Raw genomic sequence first — 27,873 nt, forward strand, 5'->3', positions numbered from 1 at the left:
GGAGGCGGCGGCCGTGGCGGTGGCGCGAGTAGCTCCGAGGCGACACCGCACAAGGGCTCCCCCTTTCCCCGCCCCCTCCCCCGACCCTTTCCCCCCCTCCCCGGGCCACCCACCCCTCCCGGCTCCCCGCGGAGATACAGGTAAGCGGCCCGGCCGACCCCTACTTAGGCTCCGGCTCCTTCTCCCTCCCCCCTGCTCTTCCCCCGCCGTGCTGCTGTCGGGGCGCGGGCCCCGCGGCCGGGAGTGGCGGTGGGAAGGCGACCGGTACCGCGCCCCCACCCCCGCGTGCTGCTGCCAACTCCCGGCCGGCACCGAGCCGCTCCAGGGCGCCTGGGTCCCCCGATTCCCCCCTTCCCGGGCCCGCCCTCGCCTGGGGGGTCCTCGCCGCCCCGGACCGTGCTCCGCGCGGGCCAAGTGACTAATGGTTCCGCTCCGCTCCTCGCCCCCCCCCCCCCCCCAAAGTCGCTGCGCTGTGCCGATGTCGGACGGCAGGAACACGGGGCTGGCGGGGAGGCGAGGGAGGTTTGAACGAGCCCGCTCTCCGGGATCCGGCCGCCCCCTCGAGGGAAAATGGCTGGCCGCAAAGACGCGGGACTCGCCGAGGGCGGGAGCCGGCAGGGAGGCTCCCGGGGCCGTCGCGGTGCTCCGGGTGTGGGGTCCGAGGTCCGGGTCTCGCGCCAGGCATGTGGTGACCGCTGGGTCCCCGGACTCGCCAGCCAGGATGCTGGCTCCCCGACCCGATATCTTTCCAATATTTCCTTTTATTAATGTTCGGAATTCCCAAAATTGGACAGGCTGTTTTAAAACACGACGGGGAAACATTGCTTCCTAGGACATGAGTGTAACTGGATTTCCCCGTAACTTTCTAAACTTTTTCATTATTATTAATGATTAAGGATCGAGTGGTTGTGGGGACGCTCTGATTCTGCCTGCTTATTTCGTGGCACAGGAAGGCTTTTCAGAGTGCTCTGCCAGGATAGTGTAAGGTGGCACAGTCGAGGTGTTCAGCTAAACCAAGCTGCCTTCAAATTTAAGAGGGAAAGGCTGTAGACGATTTCTTCGGGCTCTCTGATTTGTTAAGCTGTGTTCAGCGTCCCCAAACGCGTTGGTGTTTGAAGGGTTTCTGGAAGCGACTTCTGTACGTCACCTTCTCTTTACAAGAGAAAGTTAATATTTACTCCCGTTAAACTGTACGGGATAAGCGTTGTCCACCGTCGGTTCCCCCCAGGGTGCAAAATCCTATTAAAAAATCAAAAGCCAGCGGACTGAGAGACTGCGGGGTTTTGTAAACAGACTGAGGCGGCTTTTTTAAGTTGTAAATACCTTTGATGTTGGGAGCAACTTTATTTTTTTGAGAAGGCATTGGAGAGAGCATGTGCCCTGTCCAGTGTTTGAAGTACTTCACAGTTTGTAAGTTAAAGACGTTGAAGTAGTGTAATGTCTGTTTTTTGTGCACAAGTTGGGAATTTTGGGAATTTCTTTTCTAACTTAGCAAATCATGCAGAGTCTAACTTGGGTAATTGGGGAAACTTTAAATCTTGGGAAATACTTTGAGTTTTCCATTTTGTCTTATAGGTGCTAACTGGGCAGGTTATTTTTTGAGACTCCGTTTGCATCTGCTTGGCACTACATGTGCTGTCCCACTTAATTTTTATTATACGTGATGAGATTGCTCCCACTATGCGGTTGAGAAAGCTAAAAGTCAGTCGGGGAGGGGGTTGGTCTTCTATTTTGTTAATGTTTGGAGAGTTGGAGGAGTCTTATTATGTAGCCCAGGCTGGCCTTAAAGGTCCTCCTGCCTCAGACTCAGGAGTCCTGGGATTACAGACCGTGAGCCCAGACTAAATTTCAGGCATGAAATGATTTCTTAGCTATTGCAAATAACTTAAGTATGGAAGGTGTCAATTTTCAAACTAGAACTGAATCTGTCAATATTGGAACCAAAGGAGAGTCAGTAAAATGCAGGCTAGACATATCCTTTTTGCTTTTATTTTGTTTTATTTTTGGTTTGGTTTGTTTGTTTTTAGCCTTCCATGGCACTTGCCAATAGCTCCATTTTTATTCGAGTTAGGTAGTGATGTTCTCCAGTTAGCAAACAGCCCAGCTATCATCTGAAGGTGTTTTTATGATGGGGAAAGTGAGCTATGAATGAGGTTAGAAAGCATCACTTGCTAACTGATGAAAATCAGGATGATGTTGATTCCTAATGTGGTAGTTTCTATTTTGGATAGGTATGCCCAAGGTTTTTTTTAAAAATCACATTCATGAGTACACCCAAAACAGTACAAAAGTGCAGACCCTCTCTCCGGAGATAACTCCTGTGTCCGGTTTCATAAGTACTCCACACATACTTTGTGCTTATGCAAAATGCTCCTAAGTATATACAGGTGACCTTACATGTTCATTGGCTCCCATAGATGGATTAACCAACCATGGATTTAAAATGTTGTACATCTTTTGTTGCCTTTAATATTTCCTGTGGCGATTTTTGTTTGTTAATTAAACTAGTGGAAGGAAAGTTTGTAAGAACCCTTTACGCATCCAACTTGTAAATACTTTTTTCCAACATTCAGATCATGATTAGGTCATTTAGGTTAATAAAATACTGCCTACTTTATAAAGCTACACACCTTGTTTTCTTAGACATAAAGAGGTTATACAATTAATATCCTAAAACAGTTGACTTTATGCGTACTGACAAACCAAAACCTCCTTTGACTCAGTGGAAATGGTCTAGAACCATGCCTGCAATCTCTCTGAGATATGCATGTGTTCATGTAAACTTGAGGGGGCCACTGTGCCTTAGGGTAGGTAGGAAATTGGCTCCAGGACACACTGTGTTGCTGGGATTACAGCTCCTTCCTATACCAAGGGGAAAAGCCTGGGGATGCTTAAATTCTTGGGCACACCATATTGTTTGGGGAATAATGAAAAGAATAAAAGGCGTACACAGACACATGTATTAAAAATACTTCCCATTGCAGTTGGCTGAACCTAAAAATGTGGGGAACCTTAAGATCTGATGGCAACTGAGGCACCTTTCTATACATAGACCACGTCCATTATATCACAAAGACATCCCCCCACCCACAAGTACTCTAAATTTGGCCTGGACCTTCCTGTTAGTACCAAGCTGACATCATTTTTTAAGTCTGCCTTACATTCTGTTGTATAGATGTATTTGTTTTCAAATCCCTTATTGATGGCCAGGTAGAGTCTTCCTAGTGTTTTGATAAATTTGATAATAATGAGTAAGTTATGCTGTCAAGGCAACAGAATATAGCTGCACTTCCATCAAGTGCTTAGAAACTAGGCTTGTCCTGTGTGCTCTTTATTCCTATGTAAACTGGGCTGGCATTTTAATCATTAGGAAATTTGGCAAAACATTTGGTGCTGCTTAGTTCTTTCTCATTCTCTCTCTCTCTTCTCTCTCTCTCTCTCTCTCTCTCGTAATACACACATCAAAGTATAACTTTAATATTGATTACTGGAAATGTAGTTTCTGCTCAGACTACATGAGTGTGTGTGACCTTTTCAGAAGACCTTACCACATTGCTCTTCAGAGAAGTTGTATTAGTTTATCCATCACTTTCCTATAGGTGAGTGGAGGAATTTTATTTTTATTTTTAGTATTTGAGACAAGGTTTCTCTATAGCTTTGGAGCCTGTCTTGGAACTAGCTCTTTAGACCAGGCTGGCCTCGAACTCACAGAGATCCACCTGCCTCTGACTCCCAAGTGCTGGAATTAAAGGCGTGCTCCACCACTGCCCAGCCAATTTGACTTTCTTCTTGGGAATAGTTTATTTTTGCATTAGCGAGTATGTTCTAAATAACCATCAACAATAAATTGCTGCTTTAGAAAATGTTGGTTCAAATCATTGTATTGACAAGCTCTGCTCTGCCTTCAAATGCAAAGGTCTTTGCAAAGGATCGACACAATTTAGAATCTGCAAAATCTACAGATTAGACAACCACTTTTAAAAATTAAAAGTTTGTATAACTAGGGAAAGGGGGCAGTGATGATGCTTGGGTTTTTCTTGATTCAGATGTGGCTCCTGCCGCTCTGACTTCCCTTGATCGAACGCTCTCCTGTTACTAATTGTTTCCCAGATTAATTTTAGTACTCCTCTGCTTCACTTCCCATATCCCACCCATGCCAGAATCTATTTAGGAGCCTGCCTTCGCATAGCTGGAATGCTTTGGGCACAGTCCTGAGCAGCAGCTGACGTATTGCCATAAACTCCTGACACCTGCTGAAACTTGCTAGGACTTTTAATTTCTAGAATCTCTATAGAGTTTTTGAGATTTCTTAAGAGATCATTTGGTATACCCTGTTTTCTTATTAAGCACATATTTTGTAACTCCTTTGTCGTAACAAGTGTCAACTTATTTGGAGCACAATGTTTTGGGGTTTTCGTGTAGATCAGTGGCCGCATTTCTAAGAAAAATTTGCCATATTGCGTTTCTATAAATTCTCTAGGTTTATTTGGTTTTTGAGGCAGGATTTTTCTCTGTAGCCTTGACTGTCATATAACTCACCCTGTAAACCGGGCTGGCCTCAAACTCACAGATATCTTCCTGCCTCTTCCTCCCGTGTGCTAGGATTAAAGGTGTGCGCCAGTGCCAGGTTTTAGGGATAGTTGAGGTTTTGCTAACAAACTTTATAATGCTTGACAGCTCCGACTTGAAAATGGAAGGCTCCTTTGATTGTGGTAGGCATACTGTTACATAAAATATGAAGTGGCTGATGTAGCTCTGGGAGTTACATACACCACATAGCATTTGATCTGACTGAGTATTTTCTGTTATAGTATTCTTTAGTTCTCAACCTGATATTTGCTAGAAAGTTTACGGTCTTATATTAAATAGTTGATGAAGCTTGTATTTTGATTTCTTTTTTAGAAAAACTTTCTACTGTGAATTAGTGATGCACTTGAAGCATTAGGTGAGAATATGAATTTCAACATCTTTTTTGGCAAAGGGAGAACTGGAGCAAACCTGGTTGTTTTTGTCTTTTTTCCACACTACCATCGCATAAATAATACATAATTTTCTATTTCTTTTTCACCTCTCCAAATCCTCCCATGTACCCCACCTCCTCTTTCAAATTCATGGCCTCTTTTTCTTAATTGTTTTGTACAGGTGTGTGTATGCAGGCATGTGTGCGTATTTGTGCTCCTAAACATAAATAAACCTGCCCAGTCTGTATGTTATTTGGATGTATGTTTTCAGGGCTGACCATTTGCTATTCTCCTTGGGGGAAACTGTTTCTCCTGCTCTCAGCATTCCTTAGCTGCTTCTAGTTCTTTGTCTAGGACTGGGGCCTCATAAGCTTTCCCCCCCTTCCATGTCAGCATGTCTGTTGGTGCTGTCATGTTTTGCCAGCCATCTTGTTGAGACTTCACATTTCTAGTAAACAGTGTCTCGCAGCAAACTTTGGTCCCTCTGGCTTTTAAAATATTTCTGTCTCCTTCCCTAGGTGGTCTCTGAGCTCAGGTGCAGGAGTTGTGTTGTAGATGTATGTATCATTTGAGCCTGGGCTCCACTAGCCTGTATTTTGATGGATTGAGACTTTCTTTCTCGTAATGGTTTTTGTTGCAAAGAGAAGTTTCCCTGAGAAGTGAGGACTGCATTTATCTGGATCTAAGGACAGTTGTTTAGACTGTAGTAGGAATGCGCTGTTTAGTAAAATGACAATTGCAGGCTCTCCTTCAAGATCCACAACTTCACCAGCCTCAGGGACTGACCAGGTTTCCAGTACTGGGCATGATTTCCCTGTATATCCAATTGGAGAGCCTCTCCTGCACCCATAGAGTTATGGTGCCATGCTGGTCAGCATTGTGCTCAGAGACGTCATAACTGGGTACAGCTGTTAGTTACTTACCTTCTTGGGCGCTTTCAGGTAAGATCCAGCTTGGAAGCTTTGGCCTGGCCGTCAACATGTATGGTGTCCTTAGCAGTGAGGTCTTTTCACCTAGGGGAAAGGGTACTAGTAATGTTAAGTCTATGTGTTTAGGGGAGTCTCTTAGACAGTGTTGACCAACGGTTACAAAGAGTGGGGGCTTCTGCCAGTGTTGGAGTTTTGGTTAGGTAGTCTGGCTTTTAGAGAAAGCATTGTCAGTGCAGATGTGAAATTTTCATTTGAATTATATACGTATATTTTTATGACAACTTACATATGTGTAATTTTAGGTAACTAATAATAAGATTCCTTGTGACTTTCAGACACCCTTACTGTTATTTTACTCCCCTTCAGTATTTATCTCCCAATTTTCCCATTTCCCCCTTCAGATCGCTTACACCCTGCTATTCCTCTCTACTGGACGCCCCGCCCCATTAGCTCTTCTGGTTTCTGTGGTTGCTCCAGGTTACATACTCACATCTAAAGATTGGAGCTAGGAGCCTCGCGAGAACTTTTCAGTGTTTGTCCTTCTGGTCTGGGTCACCTCATTCAGTATGATCTTCTCTAGTTCTACCCATTTTCCTGCAGGTTTCAGGTTTTTTCACCACAGACAGTATTTTTGCACACATGAAATCTCCAGGCTGTGATACCTCACGCCAGTTTCATCAGTAGAAAGAATAAGCATGTTGACAGTTACAGTGTAAGCAGTTTTTCATTTAAAATTTACCATTCCCTTATGTGAAATATGAAATTATAGTTAGTCCTTTCTTGGTTTTTCAGCTACTGTAAAAATGCTTATATATCCTCCAGCATTTGATGTTGCCTTTGTTCTCACTACAACTTTGTAAGGGTGCATTGGTTAACTCGTGGGGCTTTGCTTTGTATTTCCTGGTGGCTTAGAATTGCTAGAAATCTTGTGATGTTCCGGTTTCTCATGGGATGTCCTTCGCTGGGAGAGTTCCATTTCTAATCGTATTTTCTCTCCCTGTCTAGTCATGACAGCTCCTTACATGTTCTGGATTCAGGATGTAGCCAGATACTGGGGTTTATAACTTCTTTTCAGTTAAAGTTCTCAGTAGTCTTAAACAGAGCAAAGGATTTTAGTGTACTGAAAGCCGGTTTACAGAGTGCATTAGTGATGGTGTACTGAAGGCCGGTTTACAGAGTGCATTAGTGATGGTGTACTGTTTTGTTCCCTTCTTGCAGTGCTCTAGTATTCATTAAGGCTGTGGTCTAATTTTTAATTCAGATTCCGTTTGTTTCTTATACAGTAAGTTGGTGTTAAGTTGGCCAGATGGAATTATTTAAAACTAAACTTTGAGTCTTCGACTCTAGGTTTTGTTGCATGTGCTATATATACAGTGTTTTTTTCCAGAGAGCAGGCAGCCCATTGAGTGCTCGGTGGCTCTATCCCAGTATTCCGAGAGGTATAATCTAATGTTTTGAATAATTATTTGTGTGTAGCTTGAGGTTCAAATTTAGCTGTGTGGGATTTGCATTTTGTTTCTGTTCTGTTTGGGTCTGTGTGTGTTTCACTAAATCACTCCAGTCCAGTTGCAGATGTCTTTCCATCTTTGACTTGCTTCTGCATCTTTATGAAAAATCAGTGTGAGATGCACCATGTCTGTTCTGGACTCTGTTTGGTTATAGTTTTCCCTGTGTGTCTTTCTTTCTGCCTGTACCACAGTGCTGACTGAGAGTTGTTTAGGGTTAAAACTGTTGTACTTAGTCTTTCTGTTTTCCTGTTCATTTTTTAAGTTGTTTTAGCTTTTCTAGCTGCTTTGCTGCTCCATATTAATTTTAGAATAATCTTGCCTAGTTGTAAAACATGTAGTTATGATCATTGTATTAAAATATCCTTGAAACCATATATACTCTTATTGTATTGCCTAGCAACTACACTATAGAATGGTTGTTGTAGAGACGGGTTTGGTTGACAGTAAGTGTGCAGTGTGTACATGAGTTTTATCAGCGGGTGAGAGGGTGAGAGTCGCTAAGTAGACTAGTTCATTTCCTCTCACAGAATGCTCCTCAGCCATAAAGGGAATGCACTGTTGGTGAGTGGTAACGTTGTGCTAACTCTGAAAGAAAGCCCACTCTTTGTGACTTAGATAATTTGTGTTCGTATAAAAATACTGAAATGAGATACGTAGGCTGTTATCTGACAGGGCTTGTACGGGGCAGGGGTAGACGAGACTGTTGTATGTCTTGTTTTGTGGTGGGAAGCACATATCTACACATGCAGCATGATGCCGTTGAGATGCACATTTAAGCCAGTGTCACAGTCTGCATTTGGAAGATACCACTATTGAAACAGCTATTTATGCATCTGTAGTCACTTCAAAATAAAAAACCAAAGCTAGGGCCTGGAGGGATGGCTTAAGTAGCTAAGAGCACTTGTTATTCTTATAGATGAGATGACCCAAGTTCAGTTCCCGGCTCCCACGTGGTGGCTCACATCCCTCACCCCAGTTTGAGGGAGTCTAATAAGTATCCTCCCTTTTTGACTTCCATGGGCACCAAACATACACGTGGTGTGGATTCATCCAAACAAAACACTCACAAAATCACTTTAAAAAGTCGATTTTAAAAAGAGAGAGTTGATCTTGAACAGAGATTTTATTCTTAAGCCAAAACTAGTCATTTTGTTAAAGATACGCTTTTTATTTCTTTTAAAGAAAAAAAAAGGCCTCTGGTCAGGCCGTGGTGGTGCACGCCTTTAATCCCAGCACTAAGGATGTTGAATCAAGCAGATCTCTGAGTTTGAGGCCAGGCTGGTCTACAGAGTGAGTTCCATGACATGCTCCAAAGCTACACAGAGAAACCCTGTCTTGAAATATATGTATGTGCCTCCGGCATTTCAGAAAAGGGCAGAATTCATTTGACAAAAGGGGCTGGTGTGCTTACTATCTCCTGTGAAGGGGGAAGTTAACATAAAGGACAAATTTTGTAGTCAAAAGAAAAATTAAAAAGTTAGGGTGGGTTCCATCTGTCCAGCGGAACAGGCCTTCTCCTCAGCTCTGCTACAGAGGCGCAGCTCAGAGCATACGTGCAGCTGCCTGTACAGGTGCCTTTCTTTACTCTGTAGTTTTGGTTTTGATTGGTTTGTTTTTCTTTGTGGTACTGGGGATTGATTGAGTCCATGTCCTCATATATGCTAGGCTTAGACAGTCTTCTTTCTTTACATCTAGATACCAGTTAGTAAGCAGAATTATGTCTAATGTCAATACTTAGATTAGAAATAGAATTAATACTTGGTTAGGTTTAGAATAAGAGTTTTGATGACAGTCTTAAAATAGCAAGTCATACAAGCAGTTTGACCCTTTTACCTGTACATCTTAATACTTGGGGATGGTCCGTGCCCTCAAATTAAAATAATAGGATTATTTTGTACAATGTTTACTGTACTTTCCAGCTGTTCTTATGCCTATACTCAATGTAGGAAACTAGAGTTTTCATATTTTTTACATACTTTAATAAATGTTTCCATCCTCACATAAAACTTTATAACTTTTTTCTTCTCTCCTCAGGTTTCTTGTTAGTTCATAGCAAACAAGAAAAATGTTCTATGCACATTTTGTCCTCAGTAAAAGAGGGCCGCTGGCCAAAATTTGGCTAGCGGCCCACTGGGACAAGAAGCTAACCAAAGCCCATGTGTTTGAGTGTAACCTAGAGAGCAGTGTGGAGAGCATCATCTCACCAAAGGTAGGTGTGGGCTGGGCATGTTTCTCTACTCTGTATTCATGTGTGAAACGGAACTTGTAGAACAACTGTTACTGTGTGTGGAAGCAGGGGGAGCCTGCAGGTAGAGTCTCCAAGTGTCCTTCATGTCTTCCTGTTTATCATTTCAGGGTGATAATGATCAGAATGTGTGGGCTGGCCTTGAGAAACACTCTTTAGCATCTGTAGCCTGACCCACGTTGGTATTAATGTATGCAGAGTTGATCTTTATTGTGGGGGGAATTATATCTGGGGAATAATGCTGAATATGAACAGAGACTTGTTCTTAAAAGTCTATTTTTAGGTGGACGGCTTGGGATTAAAGTTTTCATTCTGTATAAGTTTGGCTGGTTTTAAAATTAATAACTCAGGGAACTGACTGAGATTGTGGGTATTTCTTTAATAGGCTTCCGAGGACAGTTCTAATTTGAAGTTTTAGCAATATGAAGACTTGACAGACAATAAAAGTTATCAGTAGTCCTGTCTTCTAGAGAATCCTTTCATAGTATTTTGTTTGCCTGATAGAATATTGTAGGTGTATATGTTACATACAGATTAGCTTTGCTGTTTACATAAAAGTAAACTATATTGCCTTGTGATTAACCACACTCAGAAACAGCGTGTTTATAGCCCGTTTAATTGTTGTATGGCATCAGAGTTCCTTATCTACAGAATTTACAGGATTGGAAACAGACCCCTGCCAAGATGAAATAATTCCTAAGATCGTTATAGGGTTTCCAGTCTAGAAAAGTCACTGTTTGGGTTGAGTGTGATTTACTTAAGCTTTCTCTGTTGGAAAAGTGTACATTATTTCTAAATTTTGAGCTCCTAATTCTCTGGTCCTGTGGAATACAACCATTTCGAGACTGACAGCAGAATACATGAAGAAAGAGTAGTCTTTTCAGGCCAGAGAAATGATAATGTTCAGGTCCCTGGATCTCAGAGAAAAGCAGAAGGAGGTGGCAGCTGTGTATGATCAGCATGGTAGAGCGGAGTTGAAGCGGGAGGAAACAAGGGTGGTTTTTTCAGTAAGCAGTACTAGGACAAATGCTATTGCAAAAATAAGTTAATTCCAGGTCATGGACCTAAAATGTGAAATATAAAACTCTGAGAAAATAGCTTATTAAAAGTTGCCCTTGGTTTGGTCATCTCTTCTGAGAGATAACACCAAAGGTATAGCCCATCAAAGAATTTACAACTGAGTTCAGTTAAATTTTTCTGGAGTTGGGACTGTATCTCCAACACTGAGGCAAATTCTTACTTTTTAAAAGATACTGTTGAGAGAACAAAAGGACAGTCAGACTGATACTGTTGGAGGAAAATGGTTCACAATGTTCGGAGAACTCTTCAGACTAACAAAAGAAAAAATTATATAATAGGCCAAAAACTTTAATCAAAATTTGATCAAAGAAAGTGTATGCAGAAAGCAAGTAAATATATTTAAAAGATGTTGCTGCATCATGTGGTCAAAGAAGTAAAAATTAAAACAACCAAATGTCATCACATATTTATTAGAATGACCAAAATCCAAAACCCTGAGACTACTAAGTGGTAGTGAGAATGTGGAGCAATGGGAACAGCTTTATTGTTGGTGGAAATGTGAATAGCCCAGTCGCTCTGCATTGTAAGCCATGGGTCTTCTCCCTTGGTATTTACTCAGCAGTAAGTAGTTGAAGACTTAATGTCTGTATTTAATTTTTTTTTAAAGGTGTTTGTAGTAGCTTTCTCCTCAGTAGATGAGCTGATACGCTACTGTATGGTCTGCACTACTCTGAAAGCTGCCTGCTGCATGACTCTGGCTATGGGACGCTCTTGGAAGGGTACAGCTAAGATGTAGTGAAAAAAACGAAAGGTTGAGGAAAGACGGAAGCTACGACAGGCAGACACAGGCTTGATTTTAGTGCAGTAAAACTGCTGCTTTGCTTTAATGGTGACTGTATGGCCTTGTCCATTCATCTAAACTTCGAGGCATTTTAAAACCATAAGTGAACTTTGGGTCTTCGTATAAATGGACCAATGAGTTGGGTGGTGTTGATAGTTACTTTTCCATGTGAAGTTGAGTATTCTTTCTAGGTCTGTGAAGAGTTGTGCTGGGATTTTTGATGGGCATTGCATTGAATCTGTAGATTGCTTTGGGTAAGATTGCCATATTTACTATGTTAATTCTACCTACCCCAGAGCATGGGAGATCTTTCCATTTTGTGGTGTCTTCTCATTCTTTCTTCAAAGATTTAAAGTTCTTGTGATACAGGTCTTCCACTTGTTTGGTTAGAGTTACCCCGAGATATTTTATGCTATTTGTGGCTATTGTGGAGGGTGATGTTTCTCTGATTTCTTTCTCAGCCTATTTCTCATCTGTGTACAGGAGGGATACTGATTTCTTTGAGTTAATCTTGTATACTGCTACATTACTGAAAGTGTTTATGAGTTATAGAAGTTCCTTGGAAGAATTTTTGGGGTTACTTATGTAAACTATCACATCATCAGCAAATAGGGAGTTTGACTTCTTTTCTGATTTGCATCCCCTTGATCTCCTTTTGTTGTCTTATTGCTCTAACTGGAGCCTCAAGAACTATATTGGATAGATATGGAGAGAGTGGACAACCTTGTCTTATTCCTGAATACAGTGGGATCGCTTTGAGTTTCTCTCCATTTAGTCTGATGTTGGCTGTTGGATTGCTGTTTATTGCCTTTATTATGTTTAAATGTTTCTTGTATCCCTTGATGATCTTTGTTATAATTAGAGGTGTCTTAAAATTTACACTAGCAAATTTGTTGTTTTCGCTTCAAATCACATAAGATAACTATAAATACAGAGACTAGATTACAAATAGGGTCCTAGAAAAATGTGGTGTGCACATATAACTTACAGGCACACTTTGAGTAACAATGCATATAATTTAATTTTAGACATATGTTTTAACAAAAACCATGTTTTACCATAGAACTTTGGAAGCTTAAGTTTATGGTATGAGTTGGAAAAACCATCCGGGGAACTCTTGAGTTTATATTTTTTATTCTTTAAGTTATTTTTTCTTGTAGTCAGGAGGACTTTGAAGACTTATGTTTAGGTCATTAATAGTGTGTCTGTTTGGGTCATTATTGTGTCTTCTAATCTAGTAACATAAAGTAATAAACGGTGGCTTAACAAAAGAAACAGTGTTAAAGGGACAGATCTGACTGGCTCAGCAACCGAGGGACATCCCAGAGCCAAGGCCTTCTGCTCATTGACTCCTGTCCTTTCCCTCTCTTCACAGAGCAGGATCAGAAGGACAAAGACATTCTGTTATTTTCCAAGTCTGTCTTGGAAATTCCCCAGCAAACATCACCCTTACTTCTCAGTTGGCCTTGGCCTAAGTGTATAAGCATGCCTGGTCAGTAACAAGTTTTAACAGACAGTGATGAAATAAAATCACTTTAGGGCTAGGAATCTTTGATTCTGAAACAGAATCACAATTCACATTGTCCTTGGTAAAGTCTGGGAAGATTTGCTTCCTGCTTCACGGCTACCTTTATGTCTAAGTGAATTCACGAAATACTACTGTTTAGTCTGTGTTGAGGGTTAGATTAGGGCAGTAAATGGTACAGTGCAGACGTTTATTAACTAACTTTAAATCATACAGGATATAAGAAAAAATGAAAAGTCCCTACAATTTAAAGTACGCTTGGCTCTAATGTTTAAGGACAATGAATTTAATATCTTACTCAGGTGAAGATGGCTCTGCGGACATCGGGACACCTCCTCCTGGGAGTAGTCCGAATCTATCACAGGAAAGCCAAATACCTCCTCGCAGACTGTAATGAAGCATTCATTAAGATCAAGATGGCTTTCCGGCCAGGTATTGTGCTTTTCTTCCTTTTTTAACCTGTGGGGTTTCCCATACCTTGGATGGGAACTACTAAGCACATGTTCTTGGGGTGTGTTTTATTTTCATAGCTAAAGCAACTTTTGTACAACAACTGAGTCACCAGAGCTAATGTGATGACTGAGAAACACAGCTGGAGTTTGGGTTAATTTTCCAGAACAATGTCAATGTACCTTTAATCCTGGGACATCTCATTTAGCACTCTTTGTCATGTTGTTGTTGCTGTTGCCTTGTTTGGGCTAAGATTTGGTTCTAGAATTGGATTCTACCAATCAAAGTAAATCTAAGTAAATGGTACCTGGAGAATTCATAGTCTGTAATTTTAACACTGATGAAATATTAAATAATCTGAATATGGGCTGGGGATAAGTGAGTTGGCAGGGTACTTGGCAACCAAACATGGAAGACCTGAGATCAGTGTCCAGTGCCCATGGGAAAAGCTGGGGATGATGGCACCTTATACTGGAGAGGAGAAGATGAGATCATCCCTGGGGCTCTCTGACCAATCAGCCTTGCAGAATCTGTGGGCTATGTGTTGAGGATGAGACCCTTTCTCGATGATGATGATGATGATGATGATGATGATGATGATGATGATGATGATGATGATGATTTGAATGTATAAGGGGATGCTTTATGTAATAGTTTGTATCAAGACTGTATTCTGATACTTCTATTATAATACATAACAATAAGCTACATATTGTTTAATTTTTGTCTAATAAAGTGTATTGTAGATAGCATGTTACATAGATAGTCTTTTGTTGTTTTTCTCAATACTTATCACTTTATTTTTGGTTTTTTGAGACAGGGTTTCTCTGTAGAACAGGCTTGCCTCGAACTCACAGAGATCCACCTGCCTCTGCTTTCCAAGTGCTGGGATTAAAGGTGTGTACCACCACTGTCCGTCTTGCCATCTTACTTTTAAATGTTTTTTATCCTGGAAACTTTTGAGTGTTACTTCTTTTCCTAAAATAACCAACTACTGAGCTAAGGAGATGACTTAGTTATTAGTTTCCTTGTTCTTTAAACATGAAGGGCATGAGTTCAGTACCCACGGTATAATAAAACAAAAACCAGGGTTCTGTGGCACCTGATTCCAGTGCTGGGGAAGAACAAAATCCTGGGACTTCCTGTTCAGCCTAATTGTTGAGCTTCACAGTTTGTGAGAGACCAGCTCAAGAAAGGGAGTGAGCACTAGTCCTCTGACCTAGACCTCTGGCTTCCACACTGCAAGGAAAACATGACCAGATTAAGATAATGTATATTTATTATACTCCTCTGCAGCCATTCATACTGCCCTTGATAAATTTCGTGGTAAAAGGTAAAAAACTTAACAGTGTTCGTTTGTTGACGTGCCTTTAGCTTAGAGCAGTCAGTCAGTACCTGGACTGTTTCTGTAGAACAAGTGGTGTGGCTTGTGGTAATGGAACAGCAGAAAGCAAGAGTTCTAGCTTCCAGGTGAATGTGCTACCTGCATTCTCCAGTGCGACCTCAGGAAACTGTCCTGTTACCTCTGGCCCACGTGGTACCTGTACTTAGCTGAGCCTCATCTCTGTCTTCCAGGTGTTGTCGATCTGCCGGAAGAAAATCGGGAAGCAGCTTACAATGCCATTACTCTACCTGAAGAATTTCATGATTTTGATCAGCCACTGCCAGACTTAGAGTATGTCTCTCTGTCTCCTCCTCCCTAGCTCCCTCATCTTGTAGATGGTTAGCATGTTGCTGGCTTCCCCTGTATTCATTGCCTTTGTGTTTGATACCGAGTTACTTCTAGCTGCGTAAAGTACATGTCCTTATTTAAGAGTGTTGATCTTAATTATAAGACGTACCATTTAAAAAATGTTCTTCTCTGGGAAAATCATGTACCTATAAAATCTAATACAGCTACAATTTGAGAATCCTGGTGGATTTAGGCAAAGCTTATGTGTCCTGAAGCCTGGTCTGGGTATATTCTCCATCAGTAATCTTGCAGCTTGTTTCAAGATTATATTTTTCAGAGAATCTATTACAGTTTCATACTGGTTGTCTTAGCAAGCAAGTGCTGAAAGCTCTAATTTTTAAAATATGTATGTATAACTGGGTGGTGGTGTCTCACACCTTTAATCCCAGCGCTAGGAAGACAGAGGCAGGCGGATCTTTGTGAGTTCCAGGACAGGCTCCAAAGCTACAGAGAAACCCTATCTCAAAATAAATAAATAAAAAAAAATGTATGAAGACTTTTATCTTGTGAAGGAGTAGGAAAGTCTCATCGTTTAGGATATGTTTCCGAGGAAAAGGTTACGTGGAGGTGTACTGTTGCACGCTACTTCGTTCTCAAGTCAGATCTGGCTGTCATGGGATGACAAGTGTGACTATACATGTGTTTTCCTCTATCTCCGCTTGGATGTCCTGCCTTGCTGTATCTGCGCTCCCATAGGCCTCAGCAGCTTCTTTATTAGCCGATGGTAGTAAAACATTCACAGCATACAGAGGGGCAGCCCACATCAAACAACAGCTGGAGTAAACTCCTATCCGCTACACATGCAGGAGCACAAAAACATATTCTGAGCAAATCTGTTCTGAAGAAACTGGGGTCTCAAAATTTCACATGACTCCTTGAACGGTGTTCCATCATTCTCACTAAATTCTCCATTTATTTCACAACAGATTTTCTTTTTTTTAAAAAAAAAAAAAAAACTCTGACTCCTAATTAATTTTTTCTATGAATTTTCATGTTGTGTCAATTATGGCTGGGCACTAACTGCCAGCTTTCCTCCCTTCCCCCTAAAGATTAGCGCTGTGAGCCTCGGTTCCTTTAGCCTTTTTACTAAGCTGATGTCAGCTTCAACTCACTTCCCATTTTCTGTTAATAGCAGGTGGTCTTTTATCTGTAAAGCTTATGTCTTCAGAAACAAGAAGTCTCAAAGCATCTGTAATAATACACTTTAGAAATTCCAGTGATTCCAGTTTGGTTGGTTGGTTTTTGTTTTTGTTTTTCAAGATAGGATCTCACTAGGCTATCCTGGAAGTGACTCACAGAGATCCATCCACCTGCCTCTGCTTCCCACCACCGGAGGATTAAAGGCATGCACCACCACCTGAGGTGGTGATTTTTATATATCCAGTCAGCATTTAAATGTCCCCAGTTGTCTTAGCACTTTCCCTCTAGGGTTTAGAGTATGTTTTTCTTTTGGGTTTGGTGCTCCATGATGTCTGCAGACTGCATTTGGTTGATGTATCTAATAAACATCAGTCTTCAGGATTCTAGCTCTTTGTCTCTTTTTTCTTTGCCATTTATTGGCCACTTCTTTCTGCATTTGCCAGTAGTGTTCTCATCAATGAATAACATTATGTGCTTTTAAATTATACAAGAGATGGTTGTTAGTAGATAAACAAGTTTCAAAAAAACATCAGAAAATTTAGAGTTCATCTGGATCCTGTTTCAGAACTGGTACTCACATAATTCATCATTTCTGAGTAAATACCATGTTGCCTTAGGTGGTGATTTAATATATTTTGCTTATCTATCATTAATGACTTTAAAAATTTAAAAAGAAATTGACTTTCAAAGCATATTTGGATTATATTGAGATTTGCTGGCCAAAGCATTAGACTTCTGAAAGTTGATAGGGTATAAAGAGAAAATTAGGGTGCTTTATGGAACTTAATAATGTATATTTGAACTTTTTTTACAGTGACATTGATGTCGCCCAGCAGTTCAGCCTAAACCAGAGCAGAGTGGAAGAGATAACCATGAGAGAAGAAGTTGGAAACATCAGTATCCTACAGGAAAATGATTTTGGTAAAAGCAAATTGCTAATTATTGGTTAGATTTTAATTACGTTGTTATATTGCCAGGAGTTACAAAGAATAGTAGGCTTAAAATTATTTCCCTGTGGACAGAAAAATTGTCTAACTTGTGCCCAACAACTTGCCTTGCGATCTGTAGCAAACAAGTAGTGTAAGGCATTATGTCTGTTACTGTACCAGAGTTGTGTTCTTGTGGTTCCTGCTCCCCGTGCAGTGAGAGAGCCTGCACTTGATGTCTGGAAAGTCCAGTTGATACAGTAATGCTCACTTGCGAATTAGCCATTTTGGAATAGTTAATTGCATTATTGTGAACATTATTCAAAAACTTAAGTGGTCCAGTTGGCAGTTCAGTCACATTCTTTTCTGGATAGCAGCACTTTATAGCAAAGTTGAAGTCTGTGAATGTTAATTGTGCATGTTCCATTTCCCTTATATAAATAAGTTCTGATAACCTAAATCTAGATTCAGGTCTGAATTTTGTTAGAGGTGCAAAGTTTAAACCGGATATTTCAATAATTGTCGCTAAATAAGACTTGAAAAAGCAGTGTAGCATCACAGTTGTAATAACTCGGCAGTTTTTGTAGCGATCGCATTTCTGACTGCACAGCTAATGCCGTGTCCCTTGTGTGCAGGTGACTTTGGAATGGACGACCGTGAGATAATGAGGGAAGGCAGTGCTTTTGAGGATGACGACATGTTAGTGAGCACTAGCGCGTCCAACCTCCTCCTGGAGCCCGAGCAGAGCACCAGCAATCTGAACGAGAAAATCAACCACTTAGAGTATGAAGACCAGTACAAAGATGATAACTTCGGGGAAGGAAATGATGGCGGTATTCTAGGTGGGTTGTCATCTCTCTTTCAGTTCTGTTTCAGAATAGCCGTCAACTCTGAGTCCTAAGCAGCTATCTCGATATAAATGGGTGAATAATTGGGATCAGTTGTCTCATAGAGCATTCTAGAAAACAAGCCAAAATTGTTCATCTTTGTGTGCATGCTTTTGTCAGAGTTCTGAATTTTGCTAGTTGTTCAGGCTGTTGTGTTGTTTGATATCGAATAAGTACATGTTTTATGAATGTATGAACTAGAAATAAAAGTGATAGACAAATTTTTTTTCAGATACTGTTTTATACTTTTATAAACTACCTTAGGAGAAACAAGTACAAATTAAATACAGGTTTAAATTTGATCCACTTAAACCTAACATTTTCCCCCCAGGATTAGTTATTGTGGTTTTAGCACCTCTTTTTCAGATCTTAACTGTTACGTTTACTATTTCAGATGACAAACTTATAAGTAATAATGATGGTGGCATCTTTGACGATCCCCCTGCCCTGTCTGAGACAGGAGTCATGTTGCCAGAGCAGCCCGCGCACGATGATATGGATGAAGACGACAATGTGTCAAGTGAGCATTTCATGTTTCAGGATTCTTGGGGTGATGCGCAGCGACAACAGACACCTTACAAAACAGATGATAACATAGCTGTAGCTCTTGGTAAACTGTAAATACCCTTGACTGGCTTGGTTAGGATCGATTGTTAGTTCTCCTGTTTTCAGTATTGTTTACTCTGTGCTATTCCCCTCTTTGTACATTGTACTCCGGGGGCTGCCTGAAAATTTTAGTTTTCTTAAAACCCATGATGTTTTATCTCGCTTCCTGAGCAGGATTTCTTTTTTCCATTTGTAAGGTATGTGTATCATACCCAAGTCTGTTGTGACTGTGTTGCTTTTACAGTGGGTGGGCCTGATAGCCCTGATTCAGTGGATCCTGTTGAACCGATGCCAACCATGACTGATCAGACAACTCTTGTCCCAAATGAGGAAGAAGCTTTTGCATTGGAGCCCATTGATATAACTGGTGAGTGAATCCTTGGATTCCACAGTGTGTAGAATTTTAGATCCTAGGTGTTGTCTTTCTCTGCTGCTTCTTGTACATAGAGTTATCGCAGTCTTCACTTTGTCTGGTATAATTGGATGTCTTGTGAGAGACTGTACAGTGAGCTGCACGGTATAAAATTACAGAACAGGTTTTCTGCTGTTGTGTGTTTTAGTCTTCGGTGGTCCTTGCATACTAACATAAGTAATCTTGGAGCCGGTCAGATAGCTTAGCGGGTAAAGGTGCTTGCCAACAGACCTGAGGACTGAGTTCATTGAATCCCCATGACACATCTGGTGATAATGGAGAACTAGTGGCCCCAAATTGTCATCTGACCATCAATCACATATATTTCTGCAATAAAAGCCAAGTAAATAAAGCCAAAAAAAGATACTAGAACATTTCTAGATACCTCAGACTACTCTAGATATTGAATATTTTACAGCTCCTATAAGTTGTTGGCCTTAATAAAAATTAAGCACCATGAAGTTAGTTCCTTTTCATAGCACACTTAAAAATGTTAGCGCTAGCAGCAGTCAGGGGTGGCACATGCCTAGCATTTGGGAGACACAGGCAGGCAGATCTCTCTGAGTTCAAAGCCAGCTTGATCTACAGAGCGAATTCAAGGACAGCCAGAGTTAAACAGAAAACCATGTCTGGAATGGGGGGTGGGGGGAGTTAGGCCTAGCCAAGTATACTGAAACTCGCCTTTAATCCCAGTACCAAGAGGCAGATAGATGTCTATGAATTTGAGACTAGACTGGATAGACAGGACTACATATCACTTCTGTGCCAGTCAAGGCTGTCCAGTGAGACCTTGTCTCCAAAATAAGAACAAAAATCATTACCAAATGGTCAGCCCTGAAAACATACAACCATACAAGTAACTTTATGTAGACTAAACAGGTTAAATTTATGTGCACATGCACACACATGTTCAATAACAATTAAAAAGCCCATGAGTATAAGAGAAGGGGGACATGGTATAATTATGTTCTCAGAAAGCAAAGACTAAAATAAACAGTAAATGTGTACAATTTCAAAAGAAAAGAGTATCAGAGCTTAGTACGAGTTTACGTTTGGCAGGTGGGGTGTGTGTGCTGTTCACAGAATAAAGCTGTGTGGGTTCTAAGGATTAAGCCAGGTTATTTTATCTGTTCTATGGTAAAAAAAAAAAATCTATGAAGTTAATTATGCATTCAGGGAATTTCTGTTGAAATCTCTGTTGTAAATACTGCTTGAGAGACGTCTGTTGAGTCATGCCATCTTCATGAGGACTTGCTCCTCAGTCTGTGCCTAGAAAGGCAGAAGATAATGACCAGACCAGGATGGGGGTGGGGTGGGGGAGAATGTTTCAGGCTGGTCTCTCAGAAAAATGGCCTTATATTCTTTTGTTCTAGTCAAAGAAACAAAAGCCAAAAGGAAGAGGAAGCTGATTGTTGACAGTGTCAAAGAATTGGATAGTAAGACAATTAGAGCCCAGCTTAGTGACTATTCCGATATTGTTACAACTTTGGACCTGGCCCCACCCACCAAGAAGCTGATGATGTGGAAAGAGACAGGGGGTGTGGAAAAGCTCTTCTCCTTGCCAGCACAGCCTCTGTGGAATAACAGACTGCTGAAGGTAGTGCACTGGGCGGGTTCGTCCTGTTTGCTTCTCACTTCTTATCATGAGCAGATACTTCTGTCGGTTGTGTGGTACCCTTCACTCCCTTAAACATGTCAGCGCTCCCCGAGTGTAAGCGGGAAAGGTTCTTCACGTGTAGGAAGCCATTATTAATGACTGTATTCTCAGCTCCCTGTATTAAGCTGTGTTGTCTTAATTAAACTGTATTTCGGATAGACATACTTTATTTTATGTCTCCATGAACCCCAAACACATACTAATTAATAGTTTTCAGCTCTTCTGGGTTCCAAACTACTACACAATCTGTTTTTGTGGCGTCTTGCTTGAATGGTGCTGTTAGCTGAAGTGTACTCCAACTACCCCAGAGCAGCAAGGTTCTGATGGGTTGCTCTTTATTGGAAACACAGTTTTGAAGAAGGCCACGTTTGTTTACCCTTTGGAAGTGGGCATTTCTTTGGTGGCATAGCCACTAGTAATGTACCCATATTTATATAACTAACCCTACACCCGTGCTCATGTGTGCACCCCTAATTAAACTCCCTATACTACACTTTTCTCACAAAAAAAAGAGAGACGTAGAGGTAATGAACTAGCTTATGTACATGTATTAAAATGCCATAATAAATCCATTTTCATACAATGAATGTAAGCTAATAGATATCTCAAAAAGTTTAATTTTTGATTCAGTTGATTCTTTTTTTTCTAGACAAGGATTTAAAATTTGGGGAGGAACTGCTTCTGCCAATATGTTCATTACATTGCTGTTTATAGCTTAAACTGTGAGTTGCTATTCATTCATGAAATAATCACATATTTTTGTGGTGATGTTGTGTGGTAATGCAAAATTCCACATAGTAGTTAAGCTATGTGAAGACAACACAAGGGAAATCTCTTCAGTCTTGTGATAGGTGGAGTGTTGCATTTATCAATGAAAATAACTGCAGGTAAATACATTTCAGACCTTGAAGCTTAATAGATACATTTGTTTTCAACTTTCTAAAAGGATTGCAATTATAATTCAAACGAATTTCAGATCATTTTCAGATGGAAATGAAGTGTGAGAATGTTAAGTACATTGCTAAAGTGTGCGTTTACTGGCTGTAAACTGTTAAAACGTTCCTTAATGAAAATAGAAAACACAGGTGTTAGTCTTCCATTGGTGTGGTTTTATAGTTGATGTTTTGCTTATTTTTGATAGCTCTTCACACGCTGTCTTACACCACTTGTACCAGAAGACCTTAGAAAAAGGAGGAAAGGGGGAGAGGCAGATAATTTGGATGAGTTCCTCAAGGAGTTTGAGAATCCAGAGGTTCCTAGAGAGGAGCAGCAGCAGCAACAACAGCAGCAGCAGCAGCAGCGTGAAGTCATCGGTCAGTACTGCTGTGAGGGTTCCCGGATGAAGCTTCAAACGCCTCAAAGCAGCCATGATGTAGGATGAGGAATGAGCTTGTTTGGGGGGCATGGCAATGCATGTATCTCCTTGCCTTCGGAAACTCATCTTGACAAAGCTGCGGGGCTTGGGGCTAACTGGAGTGATAATTAAGGGGTGTCTGTGCAGGACTGGGAGGGAACCACTTGTAAAGACTGCTCTCCCAGGTAGTGGTGACACTTCCGTCCCAGCACTCGGGAGACAGAGCTGGGTGGATCCCTGTGAGCACAAGGACAGCTAGGGCTACACAGAGAAACGCATCCCAAAACACCAAAAAATGAAAAAAAACTTCTCCCCACCTGTTACACTTGCATTGTTATAAGCTCGGTGATTCTGGTGCTGTGCTTACTGGCTTTCCTCATTAGGGAACGTAACTGTATCTGTGGCTTAGTAAACTAATTTTCAAAGCAAATTGTTTCAAAATATTGTTGAAAACTAAATTCTTTTCTTGTGATGTTTGCAGATGAGCCCATTTTGGAGGAGCCAAGCCGCCTCCAGGAGTCAGTGATGGAGGCTAGCAGAACAAGCATAGATGAGTCGGCCATGCCCCCACCGCCCCCTCAGGGAGTGAAGCGGAAAGCTGGACAGATTGACCCAGAGCCCGTGATACCTGTAAGTTAAGGAAACATTGGGACAGGGTCCTGCAGTTAGCTCCAAGTGGCATTTAAGGAGGCTTTGATTTAGGAGTGTCTTAGTTTAGGCAGAGAATGGGTCCAGAAGACCGGCAGTGGAGTTTACTGGCACCGTCTTTTTATCTTCTGTGGGAAAGGGACATGAAACTCAGCAGAGACTTCTTGGTTCTTCGTGAATAGTCTTGCTTCACAGTGGGCCAAAATGAGTAACGTTAGTCAGTGTGACGTTCGTGGGCTCTAAACCTGTACTGGGTTATTGGAAAATTCCTACATCTCGCCAATACCGGACAAGTTTTAATAGTTGGTATATTCTTAAATAATTGTAAAACAGTAAATAAGTGACAGCCAACTTTAAGTCTGAGAGATAAATTAATCTGAAGAGGAAAGCAGCCTTTGGTAACATTGGGCTCCTATTTCAGCCTTCAGCATAAACTGTTGATAGGACAACTTGTTGCCAGCCCTGCAATTATTCTCTGTGCCCTTGCTGCAAAGGACTTGTCAGTTAGAGCCCTTTTCTCCTTGAGCACAGAAACCAGTGACTACTCTCCTGGTAGTTTCTTAAATACTTCATGCAGTGGTCTCAGATTCTTATACTAATCTCAAAATGAAATAGCACAAGAGGCACTCGAAGCGGTGCCCGTTTCCATGTTACTTGATGCTGAGTCCAAAGCTCTTGCTGAGAGAGTGTGGGATGGATAGATAGTAAGTGACTGGAGTGGCTTGAAAGTCGTTGACCCTTTCCTACATTTAATGACGCTCCCATGAAAACCTGGATCTTGAATTGCCTTCTGTTTTTGGTTGAAGCCTCAGCAGGTAGAGCAGATGGAGATACCACCAGTAGAACTTCCCCCAGAAGAGCCTCCAAACATCTGTCAGCTGATCCCAGAGTTAGAGCTTCTGCCAGAGAAAGAGAAGGAGAAAGAGAAAGAAAAGGAAGAGGAAGAAGAGGAGGAGGTAAGAAAACTCGAGCTCTACAGTGAGTAAAGGAGATTCCCAATTTAGAAAAGCTCATTGGCCTGACAGGTTTGAGCCAAGCCAGTTAATGTTGGGCATCAGAGCGAAGAAAAATGTTCAGATAGAATCAAACTTGAACTGAATTCTTAGTGCCGTGAATCACTGAGTACATCACATTTTGTACTGTGCAGTAATTTTCTGTTTCCCTCAGGAGAAAGAAGGGACTGCCCTTACAGATTGATCAGTATTCAGTTTAGTGCTATTAAAGCCAGCCTCTGCTCAAACCTTCTACCTGTGGCCCAGAAACCAGCTAACCAGACATATTCTATTTGTCTCAGTTTGGGCTTTGTTTTAATTAGGCCAGACTAAGACCTGGCTCGTGTGAGTGGAAACTTGGAGAACTGTCACTTTTTACAGACTAGAGGTGCTTTAGACATGGCTTTCCTTTTCCCTGGGGTATGTTACAGTCCTTTCTAAAGTTTTCTAATTAAGGTTGTATAACTTAATTAACCCTCTTGATTTGGTGTTTTGTCATATTTGTATCTACTTAAACTTTTGCCTTTAAAATCTTTTCCAGATAACTAAATGAGATTGCTATAATCCTTTTCAAGACCATTGTGTATATATTGGATATAGTTTTGCAAGCAACCATCATGTTTCTAGTTCATCTTCATGGCAGATACTTTAGTGTAACATTGCATTATTTTAAAAGCTAAAATTTAGTTTCCAAACCTCTACTAGATTGAAATGTCATCTCAGATTTTATAATGAATCAGTATTAAAGCTCGATTCCTGTTCCAAGTGAAGCTGCTGATCCCAGCTCCTTAGAACATGGTGTCTAATACCCGTGTGCTGGAGCTATGGTCATTTTATTATTTTAATGGCTATTTGGACAGCTGGTGTAAAGTATATGTTAATAATTAATAGTGTGCCTCTCAATGTGTAGCAGTCTGAGTCCATCAGACATTATGCAGGCTCTTTGTTACTGGTTGGTGATGACAGTCTAGAAAATCATACTACAGAATTAACATTGAACATTAATTTTTCCCAGCATCTGAATTGGCATCATCCAAATACTACTTTATGATGTAGGTTACTTAATTGATCTGTTTTGCTTGGTTTTACTTCCAGCTATATGAAATTGAAAGAAACATTGTACCTAATGTGATTTGAGTCCTGGCTCAAGGTTCTTCCTTTTTTCTGTCTTTTTTCTTCTTTTTTTAAAAATATTTATTATGTATATAGTGTTCTGTCTGCGCACCAGATCTCATTACAGATGGTTGTGAGCCACCATGTGGTTGCTGAGAATTGAACTCAGGTTCTCTGAAAGATCAACCAATGCTCTTAGCCTCTGAGCCATCTCTCTAGCCCCCGGCTCAAGGTTCTTAACCATGGTCCATGTTATGTAGACCACATCCATATAGACCAGTACAGAGGCGTTATATTCAAATGTTTGTTTGCAAATACTTTCCTTTGCTATCAGGAAGACAAATTTCAAAGTTCATAGTAGATGGCAAATGATTTTGAAGCAGCGAGATTATAATTCATGTAGATGCTTCAGACTGTGTTAATCAAAAGCTTTCCAGATAGAGGTGCTGCTCTCCTGTCAGCCGAGCGCAGGTTTTCAACTTGTGGTGGTCATTTATTCAGGATGAAGATGCCTCGGGGGGTGATCAGGACCAAGAGGAAAGGAGGTGGAACAAAAGGACTCAGCAGATGCTTCATGGTCTTCAGGTACGCCAGCATAGTCTGCAGGGAGTCGTTGCCCAGAAAGAAGTCCTACTGGAATTTCGAGTCACACCTTTGTGGAAGTGTTTCCAGGGCTGCGTTGTTTTAAAGTTTTTTAACTACATAGGTGACCTGTAGAGCCAGGAGTAAACCTAGCAAGCTTCTAGGGTGCTTAGCCACGGTTATCCTGAAAAGCAGATCCGTGGCGCTGTGATCGAGACCACTCCTGTGTGCATTTGTGTTTTACGTTCATTGAGCAAGTTACTGTGCTGCGTCATAGAGTGCCAGGTGTCAGTCACAGTCCAGACACAGATGAGGTTTGAGCGAAATGAAATTCCCAGCAAGTTGTGCAAGGTTTCCTACAGTAGATTGAAGGAATGAATACTTGGGGTTTGGGGGGCTGAAGTGGAATTGATTTGAGTTTGCTGTTGTTCTTGCTTTAATCCACTAAGAACTTATTTTTACTGTCTCATGTCTATATTGAAGCAACTTTGCTTATTTCATGAACTTTATTTTGCCTTTAGATGTGCTGTAATATTTTATAGTCCTTTACCTTATTGAATAACATGAGAATCACATAACTCGATGCGAATGTCCAGTCTCAGCCCCAACTGATTGTACAAAATTAGTGTTATCCAGTTATTTCTTTATTGTGCGTGTTATGTTACTTGAATTCATCTGTTTTGCTTTGTTTTATTTCAGCGTGCTCTTGCCAAAACAGGAGCTGAGTCGATCAGTTTGCTTGAGCTGTGTCGAAACACAAACAGGAAGCAGGCTGCAGCAAAGTTCTACAGCTTTTTAGTTCTTAAAAAGCAGCAAGCCATCGAGCTCACACAGGAAGAGCCATACAGCGACATTATCGCGACACCCGGACCAAGGTTCCATATTATCTGAGGCGCTAGAAGCATTTGAGCTAGTGTCCACTCACTAGTACATACAAATCGCCCCATGTGCAGGGCACCAAAACCCTTTAAGAAAGTTTTTAGATTTTTTTTTGTTTGTACAAAATCTTTGCCTTTTCTTTTTTCATCCCCCCCGTCCCCCCAGTGTTTCTAATTTGCTGCCATCTTTTAAGGGGAACTGCTTATTTGACTTGGGTTTGTATTCCTGGAGAAAACAGTACCACAAGAACCCAGAAGATTTTTAACAGTTCAGAACAGATGTGTGCAATATTGGTGCATATAAGAATATGGAGTAACAGTCAAAAGTCCCCATTTTTATGTCAGTTTTACATTACTGTGTTGAAAGGAAAACCTGCCTAGGAAATACCTGACACTTTTAAGAGCTAGTGGTTTGAGTCCCTTGACAGGAAGAGAAAATGTCTTCCCATCAGTGAAACCAGCAGTCTGGTTAACCACTGTGCTAGCACGTGAACACGTTACTGTCTTCTTGATCATGCTTTAAAGTAATCCCATAATGAGCAAGAGTTTGTGAATTGTGTTAGGACTGATCCTCTTGGACTGTTGTGTTCTGAAACCATTCCGTGTGAGTCTTAGGAACTCTGACATTAGCGCAGCTCAGAATGATGAGAGCCTTACACAGTGCTGTGACTCCAGGGGCTGCCGGTCACTTTTTAAAGATGCTTGGGTATGTTTGTTGGAGTAATAAGATCATGAACATAGTAATTCCCCCTGCCTGCTGAAGGGCCGACAGATGAGAAACTATACCAGATTGACTTTGCTTTAAGCAAACAGTGCTGTAAAAACTAATGGCTTCTCTGATATTTATTATAAATGTTAGTGCTGATCTCTTTCCAATGCTGCACACTCCTGTATTTGGAACTCACTTTATTAGCTTTGCAACTGTAATCCTGTATCAGTTTCCTATAATTTAAATGGAGAAAAACATCCAGATTAAGGCTTTATTATTAACAGACCAGATAGCTCCAGAAATTATGTGACTATATGAATATCAAAATATGTCTTCACTTGTAGGGCAAAATTATGTTGAAAGTTCTAGCTTAAGTGTTGGCACTTTTAAGGGGGGGAAATCAGTTTTAAAACTTAAGATTTCCATGTATACCCAGTAATTTTAAATTATGTGAAATATTTTAAATTTGTGAACTCTTAATTACTATTTTAATGATTCAGTTTCTTGAGAATGGTAATTGTATAAAATTGCTCTTGCAGTTTTATTTTCAATATGACGTGCCTGTAAACCATGGATATCCCCTTTGTAAAAAGACACTGTAGATAATTGAATGCTTGATTATAGAAAGGTCATTAGTTTCTTGTTACACATTTTGTTAGTCTGGTTTTTGTTGCTTACTGGGTTTAATATTGTTCTTGAAAATAGTTGACGCTATGTTATGTATGACTTTTCTAATAAAAGTTGTGTTTCGAGCCGTA

General features: G+C 40.8%; 1 protein-coding gene across 2 annotated transcripts; it reads left to right on the top strand.

Moving 5' to 3' along the window:
• On the top strand, nucleotides 1-27,873 carry Rad21 (RAD21 cohesin complex component). Of its 2 annotated transcripts, none has more exons than XM_041672077.1 (14): nucleotides 1-140; nucleotides 9,433-9,607; nucleotides 13,332-13,461; nucleotides 15,055-15,154; nucleotides 17,166-17,272; nucleotides 17,913-18,119; nucleotides 18,559-18,684; nucleotides 19,015-19,137; nucleotides 20,556-20,779; nucleotides 21,981-22,152; nucleotides 22,675-22,823; nucleotides 23,648-23,797; nucleotides 25,448-25,531; nucleotides 26,228-27,873. In XM_041672077.1, exons 2-14 carry the CDS (start codon nucleotides 9,464-9,466, stop codon nucleotides 26,417-26,419), a joined length of 1,908 nt encoding a protein of 635 aa, XP_041528011.1. In that variant the 5' UTR covers nucleotides 1-140; nucleotides 9,433-9,463; the 3' UTR covers nucleotides 26,420-27,873. The 2 variants fall into 2 exon arrangements, with proteins under 2 accessions (XP_041528011.1, XP_041528012.1); XM_041672078.1 differs by lacking the exon at nucleotides 1-140 and adding an exon at nucleotides 4,928-4,945.

This window comes from Microtus oregoni, unplaced genomic scaffold, assembly GCF_018167655.1.
Source record: "Microtus oregoni isolate MIOR12 unplaced genomic scaffold, Mior012 000022F_ref0000154, whole genome shotgun sequence".
In the NCBI taxonomy this organism is placed as follows: Eukaryota; Metazoa; Chordata; class Mammalia; order Rodentia; family Cricetidae; genus Microtus; species Microtus oregoni.